This window comes from Protopterus annectens, chromosome 5.part0 (genome assembly GCF_019279795.1).
Source record: "Protopterus annectens isolate FY-2018-M chromosome 5.part0, PAN1.0, whole genome shotgun sequence".
Lineage (NCBI taxonomy): Eukaryota > Metazoa > Chordata > Ceratodontiformes > Protopteridae > Protopterus > Protopterus annectens.
The window spans coordinates 264,996,842-265,010,030 of NC_056735.1; the positions used below are offsets into that span (position 1 = coordinate 264,996,842).

The 13,189-nt window shown below is 43.1% G+C and overlaps 1 protein-coding gene across 4 annotated transcripts in view; it reads right to left on the reverse strand.

The window, feature by feature from the left end:
* Positions 1–13,189, reverse strand: part of U2AF1 (U2 small nuclear RNA auxiliary factor 1) — a 1,073,176-nt gene that overhangs the window by 740,674 nt on the left and 319,313 nt on the right. For all 4 annotated transcript variants that reach the window (XM_044072241.1, XM_044072239.1, XM_044072238.1 and 1 more), the window contains exon 3: positions 8,302–8,368. In XM_044072241.1, the coding sequence (XP_043928176.1) occupies positions 8,302–8,368 (67 nt within the window). The remainder of the gene's footprint in view (positions 1–8,301; positions 8,369–13,189) is intronic.

The following is a 13,189-nucleotide window of genomic DNA, read 5'->3' on the forward strand; positions in this document are numbered from 1 at the left end:
CAGTAATGCCAAGCTGCCACCCCTTTAGAATGAAAAGCACTAACAAGTGCAGGTAAGGAAGCCATCACGCAAAGTCCAGCAAAGAAAAAAAAACAAAAAAAGCAATGGCAAGCTGTACAGATTGGGGGAGTGATGCCCCTAGCTCTACACATGGTTTCTTCTAAGTAACTGCACCCCCTATGGTGCATTATCAGTACTGTCCCACAATCATGGCTGAGACGTTCTGATAGGAAATGAGTGACATCTGACATCTACCTGTAAAACACTCATATGAGTGTTAACTTTAAATATACAGGCGTACATAGTTAAGGATAAAGAATAGCAAAGTCTAAGTAAATACAAATAAGGAGTCTTTCTCCAAGCAATATTCAACCTGTGTTGACTGTGAAAGTTAATCAATTCTAGAGATTTGTCAAACAACTTTCTTTTCCTATTCATTTCTCCGGTGTTGACCAAGCAGATGTACAACTATTTCTCCTGCTATAAGAAAGGTACAGTAGAACTCACAAAACGTCAAGTTTAACCTCCACTTTTAAGACTGCTCATCTTCAACAAATCACTTAACTTATGTTTTTCTTTTAGTAAGTAAAGTTTAAATTCATATCACTGTATGATGACAAAATGCTACTTCATATCTTGCATTCTCTTATGGCTATGCATTTTCTGAACAAAAGCACAAAAAAGTGCAGACACTCCTGATGCAGCTATCATTTATAGTTTCACTACATAAAGTGGCTGAAATGTATGCTAAAGGTATTTCAAGAAACAAAAGAAACATTTGGGCAGAAAAGAATCTACAGACTTCATCCAATGCATACTGTTTCTCCTGGAAATAATACACTAAGTACCCCACTGGGCCCAGACAAACTGTTTTCCCGAACCCCTGGAGACTACTTTGCTATGTTCCGCAGTGAATTTAAAAGCACCATTATATGTATTTCTTTTCAATGAAGATTATTATTTTTATTTGCATATTTCCTGTTCACTCAAGGGAAGCCAAAAATGTCCTAAGAATCACAGCAATCAAAATGCATTTATGTAAATGCAAGCTAGTTAACTGCATCATGTGAAAGGCAGCATCATGAAGAACACTGACACACCATGCCAGTGTGTGTTTCATGACATACTAGCTATCACTACTACTTCACCCAAGAAAATACAAAAATTTGCACAGGTTAATTTCAGAAAACAAGCAATCATTAAGTGAAATACTGAGGGCAAAAATGATAGTGAATTTGTTTGTACCACACAGAAGTATGGGATGTTCAAGGAGTATTTACTTAAAAAAAATACAGGAAACAGTACAGGACAGCAGTCACCTTACAAAATAAAAAATCATATGAAAAGTTATCATGATGCTCAAAATTATCCCAGGCATCATTCTGGGAATACTGGGTGTTGTTTATAAGGTTATTTAAAATAACAAGTAAGTAAATTCTATACGCTCAAACATTTAAGGCACATCACAAATCACAAGTGATTAATGATTGTGGACACTGAACTATGCAAATTAAGTTTGAGATACTGGCATCTGTTTTTTTTTTTTTTTAAGGTTAAAAAAAGATCATACACACAAATACTTGTGATGTGCTACTTTAGCGAAGAGCTCTACTGTTGTGACTGAAAAAGAAGTTATGTACTTACCATAACGTTCGATGTTTGTAATCCATCTCGCCCTTCATTCTTACACTTGGGATCAGAGCCGAACCTCGGCTCCGACTCGGCCATTCTCTAGCTCAAAAACTTCTGGTTGGCTAGTGGCTAGGAGGTATCCCATAACGCACCGCTAACATAACCCAGATCTTGTTTACTGCAAGGAGAAATATACAGAGACAAAGAACAAACCATGTAGAAAGGACCCAACATAACAATAAGGCAGTAGTCACTCTACCCCTAGGTCCTCAGGAGGGGGCAGGAGGGAGGGTTTGTAAGAATGAAGGGCAAGATGGACTACAAACACTGAACGTTATGGTAAGTACATAACTTCTTTATGTTCTGTAGTCTTAGCTCACCTTCATTCTTACACTTGGGACAGCGTCCCCAGCACCTTTATCTTAGGGGGGGTTCACTGGAAAATGCTCCTAAGTACTGTGGAACCAAAGGAAGACTTGTTCCTGGAAGCCATATCCAATTTGCAGTGAGTAATGAATGCAGGAGGTGAAGCCCATGTTGCTACTGCACAGATGTTATCTATAGGAATTCTTGCTTGAAAGGCTACCGAGATAGAGACAGATCTGGTAGAGTGAACTTTCATCTTGAAGGGAAGATCTTTGCCACTGGAGGTATACACAAAAAAAATGCAGCTGGAAATCCAGTGAGAAAATGTAGTTTTAGAAAATGGAAGGCCCTTCCTTATATCTGAAAAGGAAATTCTTAGTTCTGTCAAGGTAAAAACACAATTGTCTATGCATGTCCAGTTGGTGAAATCTGCACTCTGCCTTGTTAGAAAAATTAGGTAAGAAAACAGGTAATTCAATGGACTGATTAATATTGGCCTGAGAAGAAACCTTAGCAACAAAGGATGGGTTTTGTCCGTAAGGAGACCCTACTTCTGTGAAACCCCAAATAAGGGGGCTTAATGGAAAAGACTTACAGTTCAGAGATCCTCCTTGCAGATGTAATAGCCACTACAAATATAGTTTTCCCTGATAAGAACTTAAGATCACAAGTTGCTGAAGGTTCGAAAGGGCTTGAAGTCAGTCTATTGAGTACAACATTCAAATCCCAGGATGCCACCGGATTCATGACTGGAGGTCTTAATAAGGTGGCCCCTTTAAGGAAAGCTCTACACAGTCTATGCGCCATAAGGTTAGGGTCATTAGCCAAATGAAAGGTAGAAATAGCTGCCAGTTGAACTTCAATAGAGGCAGCTGCTGAGCCTTGATTGAACAACTGAGTAAGGAACTCTAAGACGGCAGAAATGGGAGCTGTGTAAGGATCGTGGTTTCTCTCACGGGCACAAGAGAGGAATCTTTTCCATTTACTGGTATAAGTTTTTCTGGTAGAAGGTTTGTGAGAAGACGTCAGAATATGTATAACCTCAGGAGAAAAGTCATAAAGCCTGACTAGGGATGGAATTGGAGCAGCCAAGCTGTCAAACTGAAGGTGTGGAGAGAGGGATGGAACACTCCTGACATGTGCGTCAGCAAATCTGGCACTAGGTCCAGAGTCCACGGTTCATCCATTAGATGAGGTCTGAGGAAAGGGAACCAAATCTGTCGAGGCCAGTAAGGAGCAATTAGGATCTTTTTGCTTCCCAAGGATATTGCTTTCTGAATTACCTTCGATATCAGGGGGAATGGTAGAAATGCATAAAGAAGTCCCAAGGGCCAATCATGAACGAGTGCATCTCTGGGTGTCTCCCCTTCCTGGGGAATTAGGGTGAAGTAGCTGCTGCATTTGGCATTTAAGGGGGTGGCAAATAGATCGCAGCGAGGCTGACCCCATTTGCGAAAAATCTGTCCAGCAATGTATGTGTTCAGAGACCACTCATGAGGCATCAGAATAGCCCTTCTGAGCCTGTCGGCTATCACATTGGATTTCCCCAGAATGTGCATTGCAACCAAAAAGTGTTGGGAAGACACTGCCCACTCCCACACTCGAAGGGCTTCTCTGCAAAGGGGATAAGATTTGGTCCCTCCTTGTTAGCTTATATACCACACCACCAACATATTGTCCGAGTGGATCGCAATCGTCCCTAGAGGGAGAAAGCTGTGAAGTGCTTGCAATGCCAGAAGCACTGCTCTCATCTCCAAGATGTTGATAAGCAAATGAGCCAGGTGTTCCTGCCATGTGCCTTGGACTGTTCTCCCTAGATAATGACCCCCCCCCCCACCCCACCCTATCTGGGAGGCATCCATGGTCATAGTGGCAACAGGGGGGGACGGAACAAATAGTTTGCCTGTGTTTAGACGGCTGGACTGGGTCCACCAGTGAAGATCCTGTTTGCACTATTCTGTTATCAGGATGGGGTGAGAAAGAGGTAAATGTTGCAGTGACCACTGGGCAAAAAGTAACCACTGCAGAACCCTCATGTGCAGTCTGGCTAATGGAACTAATGTTATTGTAGAGGCCATCGTCCCTAACATCTAGAGCACCATCTTTGCTTTCGCTTTCCTTAGAGGAAGTAAGCTCAAATTTTTTTCCTTGATGTTCTGAATTCTTTCTACGGGAAGGTAATCCCTCACTGAGACGGTATTTATTTCGGCACTAATAAAATTCACATGCTGAGAGGTCGATAATGCAGATTTTTGCCAGTTTATTGTAATCCCTAACTGCAAGCAAGTTGAAATGGTAGCGTCCCTGGCCTGTAACAGTAGATGCCTGGTGGTGGGCAGTCAGGAGCCAATTGTCCAGGTATGAAAACACTTGGAATCCCCGACATCTCAAGTGAGCCGTTACCACTGCCATGAATTTGGTGAACACCCTGGGGGCTGTGGTGAGACCAAAGGACAGGGAGCAAAACTGGTAATGACTGGTCCCCAGCCAGAAGTGTAAGTGACTCCATGATGCTCTGTCCATTTTGATATGGTAGTACGCATCTTGGAGGTCTATGGAGCACATCCAAACGTCTTTCCCTAACAACAGGAGTATCGACTGTACGGTGACCATTTGGAACTTGGACTTCTGTACAGATTCTTTCAATCTAGTGAGATCCAAGATGGGTCTAAAGTTCCCTGTTCTTTTTGGCACCAAAAAGAATCTGGAGTAAGTCCCTAATCCTACTTGGTCTGCCGGGAAGGGTTGGATGACTCTCTTTACGAGCAACTTTTGGATTTCTAGAGTTGCTGAATCCCTGTGATTGGGTGGAACATCTGGGATTCGTCTGATCCGAGGAAGTGGAGAAAGGAAGGGAATATGGTAACCTCTGGCAATTATCCTTAATACCCACTTGTCTTGAGTGATATCATGCTAGGCTTCTGGGTATAAGGATATACGACCCCCGACTGGCTCCAGAGATGCGCAGTCAGGCCTTATTTCAGGAGCGCTGATAGAGACGACCACGAAACGAATTGCGGTCTCCCTAGTTCTGCGGGCCTCCCCTGCCTCTAGGGTGGCGTCTACCGTTATTGCCTCCTCCTCTGCCTCTGGAGAAGGAATCACCTTGTGCATCCTGAAAAAACCTCTATGACTTCTTAAACCACATTTTACCACCCTTCGGGATAGGGTCTAGAAGGAACGGAAAAACGGACTCCCACAGCAGACAGGGTTTTTCCTTCCTGTTCGCACCTGGTGAGCAAGTCCTTTACCTTGGTTCCAAACAATGAGGATCCATCAAAGGAGGCATTGGTAAATGTAGACTTAAAAGACCTCTGCAAAGTTACACATGCGCATCCAGGAGTGTTTTCTAAGAGAAACTCCTGAACCCACTGCCCTACTCGCTCCATCAGCTGTGTAAGATATCAGCCTCATGGAGGAGTTTACAATAGAATTTAAGGTAGACATCTTTGCGTTAACCTTCTCAGACACTGCTTCAGATACGTTACGTTGCAGAGTCTCTCCCAGTTCTTTTAGGAGATCTCTCTGGAGTCTTGTGAAATGAGACAGGTAGCTCAGTGTAAAAGCCGCTGAAGAAAAGACACGCTTCTTGTACCTATCCATCGTTCGAGACTCCTTGTTCGGTGGATGGACAGTGGAAGAAGTTTCAGCAAGTGCCTTTTTGGTGGCTGCTGCCACCACCATGGCATCTACTGGAAGGCCCTTAGTAAGAAAGTCTTTGTCCTGAGGTGCTGACAAATATTTATTAGGTCTTCTAGGAACCGGTTTCCACAGAATCAGGAGATTCCCACACCTTTGGACTCACTAGATCCAGTAGCTCGTCAAAAGGTGGAGACACCCAAGAGGCGAAGGGTTGAGACCCAAAAGCCTTCAGATACACTGACTCTTCATCAGAAGGGGATGCGGTGGGCCAGCCGCCTCTCTGTTTCAGGATCTCAAGGATATCTGCGAATGAGATATCATCAGACGACGACTTGGGGGACCCTTCCGACTCCTCAAGGTCAATGTCTGATGTAATAGACTCATCAGAGGAGTCAACATGTTTCCTCTTACAAGTTTTCTTCTGAGGAGGATCCTCAGAAGGGCATTCTGGGGAGACATCGGAAGACTGGGGACCACTAGTGGAAGTTTCCTGAGGCTGCACGTCTCTGCTGTGTTGGGAGAGAGAGGGAGCTGAGACTGAAGTCAGCACTTTAGGGGGAAGAGTGTCGGTACCTCTGGTTGAAACTGAAGACCTGGACAGCACACTCCTCATCACCTCAAAAGCCGATCCTCCCGGCTCCAAGGATGCTCCCAAGATGCAGAGGCCGTCCTCGGCGCTGAGGATATGGGCTCCGAGGCAGATGTGTGGTCCAAACGCACCCGAGCCGAAGCACCGACAGGTAGGCTCGGAACCGAAGCTTGGTTCCAAGCGTCGCCCTCTGGCCCGACTGGAGAATTGAGGACCCTAGACTTCACAGATGGCACCAAAGGGGTCGGAGCAGATATTGGAAGAGAGAGACCAACTGAGGTAGCTGGAACCGACCTTTCCACAACTGGAGGAACTGACATCTCTGGCTCCAAAGCGCCAGAGTGGCTCAGAGGAGGAGCATCGACAGGGTGTACAGGCACATTAGGCTCCGGAGCCGAAAGTAAATTTGCCAGCGAAGTCTGAAGCAGTCTGCACACCACTCTCTCAACATCCTCATCAGAAAGGCTCCTAGAGGACCTGAAGGATAGCGTGGGGGACCTAGATCGCTGAAAGACAGGCAATCTAAGAGTCTGGGAGACCAGTCGGAGTTCAGCTGACCGGCTCTGAAACGCAGGCTCAGTTATCGGCTCCGAAACTCCTGGAGCCGAAACTGATGGATCCACAATAGAAACCTCTATAGGTACAGAGACCAGTTAAGCCAGAGAGGAAGTAGTCAACTTGGCAATTTTGTCTGGCGGCTCCGACGACACAGAATGAGTGGGAGACCGCCTTTTTTAGATTTGGCTTTGTCTTTCTTGGAGGATGGAGACAGAGCTGGAGGATGAAGAAGCCAACTCATCCTCAAAAGAGTGCTTTAACAGCCCTTTCAAGATAAGTTTGTTCTTTCTCTCTTGAAGAACACAGGGAACTAAAGGCATGAAAAAACAAGCAAGACTCTTGGAGGTGAACAGCACCCAAGCAGTATACACACAGATTGTTCCCATCCATAAAACACATTTTCTGGGCACATTTTGTACATTTTTTGAAGCACGAAGGCTTGTGATCCTTAGTATCCTTAGACATAAGTGCAATAAATGACTAAAGATAATAATAAACAAGAACTGCCTCCAGGCACAGCAAAGACAAACAGGCAGACAGAGGACTAGGTTCTCTAACTTAAACGGGCTTAGCCCTAAGAAGTAAAGATAGAAATAACCCGAGGACTAGGTCCTCCAACCTAAATGGGCCTAGCCCTGGAAGAAACCAACAGAACCGAGGACTAGGTCCTCTAACTTAAAATGTCTAAGACAGACATGGAATGTGATACAACGCTAAACTAGAGAATACAATTATTCTTAATCAGCAAATAACTAGAAAAAAGGTATTGAAAATTGCACTTAGCCAAGGCCAAGAAGCAGCATGTCTGAGCTCAACGAGCGGCAAATGAGATCGGAGTTACGTTAGTGGTGCGTTATGAGATACCTCCTAGCCATGAGCCAACCAGAAGTTTTTGAGCTAGAGAATGGCCGAGTCAGCGAGTCGAGGTTCGGCTCCGATCCCAAGTGTAAGAATGAAGGCGAGACAGGACTACAGAACATCTTACAGTTCACAGCATACTGGGATTTGTCTGCTGTACAGTTACTGTGCCTTAATCTGGTCTGCTAATGTGCAAAGTGTATAATTAACAGTGAGCAGAAGACAAGAGATGAAATGCAACAGCTATTATGGAGGTTAAGCCTTGCTCTAGGTGTTCTTACATTTATGTGTGTTCTAAATACTCCCCTTTTTGTACTTTAAATACCATTTGTATAATTAAATACCACAATCAATGCTACCAATATGATCAAGGAAAGCAACTTTCTATAAGAAATTAAGGAAAACATTGTTGAAGCCAATTAAGCAGCAATCAGCTATATCAACAGTGTCTACATAAAATAAACAAATCACATGTATTTACATAAAAGCAATGCGTAGTAAATAAAGTCTGAAGGGTTCCCTGTGCTTGATACATTTACTCCATTCTATCCAAGTGATCATTAAAATTTCTGAGCCCTGTGCAACATTTCTTCAACTGACACTGAGCTCCTGAAATACAGCTCAAAGAACCAGTGAAGGAATCATGATAAACTTACAGCGCAAACCATCAGAAGACTGGGTAGAGTGTTGAGGGTTACGGTAAATGTTCATGAGGGCAATGGTCTGAAATACAAAATGTAACAGCTTTATATAACAAAGACTTAAAAACAGTTCAACACTAAACTAATATGTTTAGGCAATAACCTTAAGAAAAGCAAGGTGTTGAGAAAGAGGATTTTTCTTCCTCTTTCTCTCCCTTTCTTAACATATTGGACTGCTCCCATACAATCAGGGAGGAGTCTGCATCCAAATGGATACTGCTATGTGATACATATCTCGTATAATTTAATTCATTAATGCATTCTAAAATATTTAATACACATACAGAATTTACTAAAGAATCAACTTAAATAAATAAAGCTAGTTTCAACTTACAAATATGTTTTTTGAATGCCACGACTCTCAAATATCCAAATGTGAGAACAAGTTAGAAGGTTATGTCATATTAATCTGACCAGTTTAGAAACATGCAATCGTTTAAAATTAATGAAGACATGTCAATTACTTAAATATACAGACAAAAGTAAAAACAATGAATCAATTTTATCATAAAAACTCTACTCACCGTACAGACTAAGAATGGTTATACACTTCACAAAAAGGTTGAATACTGGCATACTTACCATGTTCTTTTAAACTACTAGATCATCATGAACAAGACCTTGACAAAACTGCTATGGTACAGGACTATGACATGTACCACCCCACAAATCACCCTTAAAGAAAATTTACTGAGGGACAGAATGAGCAACTTCTACTTTTGCCTCTGCAGATAGTTAAACATTTGGTTTCATGTAAGTTTATCACTGCTGTAATTGCATATGCTCTTGTAGAACAGACTGCTTATTTATCTTTGTGGGCAAGGTAAAGGGAGTCTAATCTTTACCGAGTAATCAACCATTAAAGTGAGACTGACAGCTGCATAGGGTATGCACAATAAACCAACACTACTCCAGAAATACAGCAGTGAAAATGGCCACAAGACAAGTCACACCTAGACAGCATACTGGTTCAACACATCACAAACAGTGACATTCAAAGGGAAATAAAGTTTGTACATGACAAAAAAGCCTCAAGTACTGCTCTTAAAGGTGGTTTCAACAAAAGTGTTCTTGACAAAGGTTTTACAAACCTTGCCTAAGCCCAGAGAATTAGAATTCAGACTCTTGCGAGATATGGCAGCCAAATGGACCATGATGGAAGAATAATCCAGAATAAAATATGGTCAAGCTATTCAAGAAATGAAGAGAGCTTAGAAGGGGATCCATTCTTCAGACATTTAAGCAAAACTATAAAACTAATTCATTTATCCCCTACAAGATATTCAAATATCTGATTTCTGAGAGAACATGATCTTTACCATTCACTCAAACAAATAAATGAACAAACAAAAATAAGAACCATCATCATCAACCCCCCCCCCCCCCCATTTCCTGCATGGGTTTAGAGTGCTGTGTCAATGGTCACCATCTCTCTCTCTCTATTCAATGACACTCACCTACCCTCTTCGACAGTCAAGACGGACTGTCATAGGTCTTCTCTCATTTAATCCATCTACCTCTTTGCTGTACTCCCTCATTTCCTCTTGCATTCTTCCTGTCAAAAAATTCTTCACCAGACTGTCTTCTGCTTTTTTGCACATGAACCCAAACCACCCTAATCTGTTATCTTTGACCCTCTCTGCAATACTTTGGCTATTTCTCTGATGTTCTAATTTCTTTGTAAAAAGAAAAATCTGTGATATCCCTCGAAGTCTCAGAAAACTCAGTATGCAACCTATACTGGGTCAAAAACAAAACAAGAAGAAAAGTACAGTTGTGTACCTACCATAAATGTAGATGTTCGAGTGTATTCACTGTTGCAGTCATTACACTAGGGTTATCCTGCTGGCAGGCTACCCGCAGTCGGCCCGAATTCCAAAGTCTTGGTCTGGCGTCAGTTGCTGTCGCCTCTTCCCTGACGTCAGTGCGCCAGGGGTATAAAAGATGCAGCCGACGCCATTTTCATCAGTTTTTCTTGCCCCAGATGTCAGGTGGCCTCAAATTGGTAGGCTAAATATTTATGCCAATAAGTATGCATGCAATAACAAACATTTCCTTCATCTACAAGCAAATACACCACATAGGTTGTATAGGATAGAGAAGTACAGATAAGTCCCAGCAAAGAAAAGGGGATGGTGGGTGGATAACCTGGACTGCAACAGTGAATACACTCGAACATCTACATTTATGGTAGGTACATAACTGTACTATGTTCATAGTGTTTCACTGTTGCAGTCATTACATTTGGGTTGAATCCCAAAGCTGAGGTAGGGTGGCTGGGTCTAAATAGGATTAGGAAAGGCTATAAGGCCCTGCAATAGGATTAGGAAAGGCTATAAGGCCCTGCAAACTGCAGTGGCAAAGCCTGCTCTGGATTTAAGTAGAGAGGTAAATGGTAGTGCTTGGTGAAAGTGTGCACTGAACTCCAAGTTGCAGCCTCTAAAATGTCTTTGGTTGGTACTCCTCTGAGGAAGGCTGCTGAAGTGGCTGCTGCTCTGGTAGAATGTGGCCTAATGCCCTTAGGGATTGATTTGCCATGTTGTGAATAACAATCAAATGCAGTGGCCTATCCATTTCGAAATAGTCTGCTTTGAGATAGGCTTTCCTTGTGATCATGCAGCATATGCCACTAAAAGTTGCTCAGACTTTCTGAAAGCTTTAGTTCAGTCCAAGTAGAAGCGTAGCTGCCTCTATATGTCCAAAAAAATGCAGGAGTCTCTCTCACCCTTATTCTGTGGGTTTGGATAAAAAGTAGGCAAATGAATGGTCTGGTTAAGGGCCACACTGGACACTTCCTTAAGCATAAATGTCGGGTTAGTCCTCAGAGAAACCCTGTCTGGATGGAAAATGATAAAATGTTCCACAGCCATGAGAACCTGTAACTCTGAGACTCGTCTTGCAGAGGTTATTGCTAGGAGCAGAGCTGTTTTCCAAGATAAGAACTTTATTTCAGGTGTATTGGCTGGCTCAAAAAGCAGCAGTGTGAGTTTCTCCAAGACATAATTGAGGTCCCATGCAGGTATTCATGCTCTCCTTGGAGGTCTTATGTTTTTGGCCCCTCTGAGGTACTGCCTTAGAAATGGATGAGAAAAAAATAGGTGGTTCCGTATTGTAATGAGCTGAAATGGCAGAGGCATGGATTTTAATTGATGAGAAGGATAGGCCTTTGTCCAGCATCTCAGTTAGGTATTGTAAAATCTGAGGAATATTTGGTACAAGCGTGTCAATTCCTTGTGCCTGGTTCCAAGCACAGAATCTCTTCCATTTTCGGCATAAGATGTTCTGGTACTTGGCCTCCTGGCTTCCAAAATAACATCTCAGAGCATCTTCTGTGTGGCGACATGCGTGAATGGGCGTTCCTTCGTTGAAAGTTGTGCGTTAGGCCTGGCAAGCCAGCACGTAAAAATCTACTGCCAACATAGCGGATCTGAGTTCCCCTGTGGCGACCCCTAACCGGGAAAAGCCGAAAGACACAACTGCTTTAGAGAGAAGTGTTGTCTGAATGGCTACATTATTCGCCATGCTGCCAGATTTAGGGTCCTGAGTTGGCTGTGCAAGATCTGATTGTTTCGTTGGGTCAGTAAGTGAGGAATTAGAGGCAATGTCCAGGTTGGGCCTTGAGACAAGCTCTTTAGGATTGGGTACCAGTGCTGGCGGGGACAGTCTAGGGCAATCAGAATCATTTTTGTCTTCTCTTGTCTGACCTTTAGGAATACCTTGGGAAGGAGAGGCAGAAGGCATACACTGTTAGGGTTTTCCAGATGAATGATAGAGCATCCACTTTCCATGCTTGCTTGTGATAAGTCCTTGTGCAGAATCTCTGTAGTTGGCAGTTGTGAAGGGAGGCAAAAAGATCTATGTCTGGGCATCCCCATTTCTTTGTTATCATGCTGAAGACTTGTGGATCCAATTTCCACTCGTGGGGATCCGTAATGTTTCTGCTTAGTTCGTCTGCCAGAGTATTTTTCTTTCCTAGCAGGAATTGTGCTTGCAGATGTACTTGACAAGTCAATGCTGTGTCCCACAAAATCATGGCTTGTCTGCAGAGGGGGTGGGAATGTGTGCCTCCCTGCTTGTTTATGTAACACATGACTGTAGTATTGTTCGTCCTTATCAGTAGCTGTCCTGGATGAAGAAGGTCCTTGAAAGCTGTCAGGGCAATCTGAACAGCTAGCATCTCTTTTTGATTGACATGAAGATGCATTTGGCTTGAGGGCCATGTGCCCCGAATACATTTTCCTGCCATGTGGGCACCCCAGACATAATCTGAAGCATCTGTTATTGACTGCCTGGCTGTGGGTAGGTTGAATGGCTGTCCATTGTTGAGGTGACAGGACTGTGCACACCATCGAAACTCCTGTTGAAGGCAAGGAATGAGGGTGATCAATGTTTCCAGGCTGTGGCAATGTTGAGTCCAAACACTTTTTAGATACCATTGTAGTTTCCTCATATGCAGTCTGGCATATGGAATTAGCAGAATGCAGGATGCCATGAAGCCCAAAGCCTGCAGAATTTTTCTTGCAGATAACTGGGTCTTTGTTGCCAACATTGTGAAGTAAGACGTCAGTTGCCTTTGTTTGTCTGGTGTGAGATAAGCCATCTGGGCAGTTGTATTTAAGCTTGCACCCAGGAATATTATCTCTTGAGAGGGTACTAATTTTGATTTCTTTTCGTTTACTGTGTACCCTAGGGAAATCAATAATCCTTTTACAAACGCCAGGTGCTCTAGTAGAATGTCTTTGTTCTCTGCTTGAATAAGGCAATCGTCCAAGTAAGGATATATTTGAATTCCCCTTTGTCTGCAATATGCAATTACTGGTGCCAGGCATTTTGTGAAGACCCT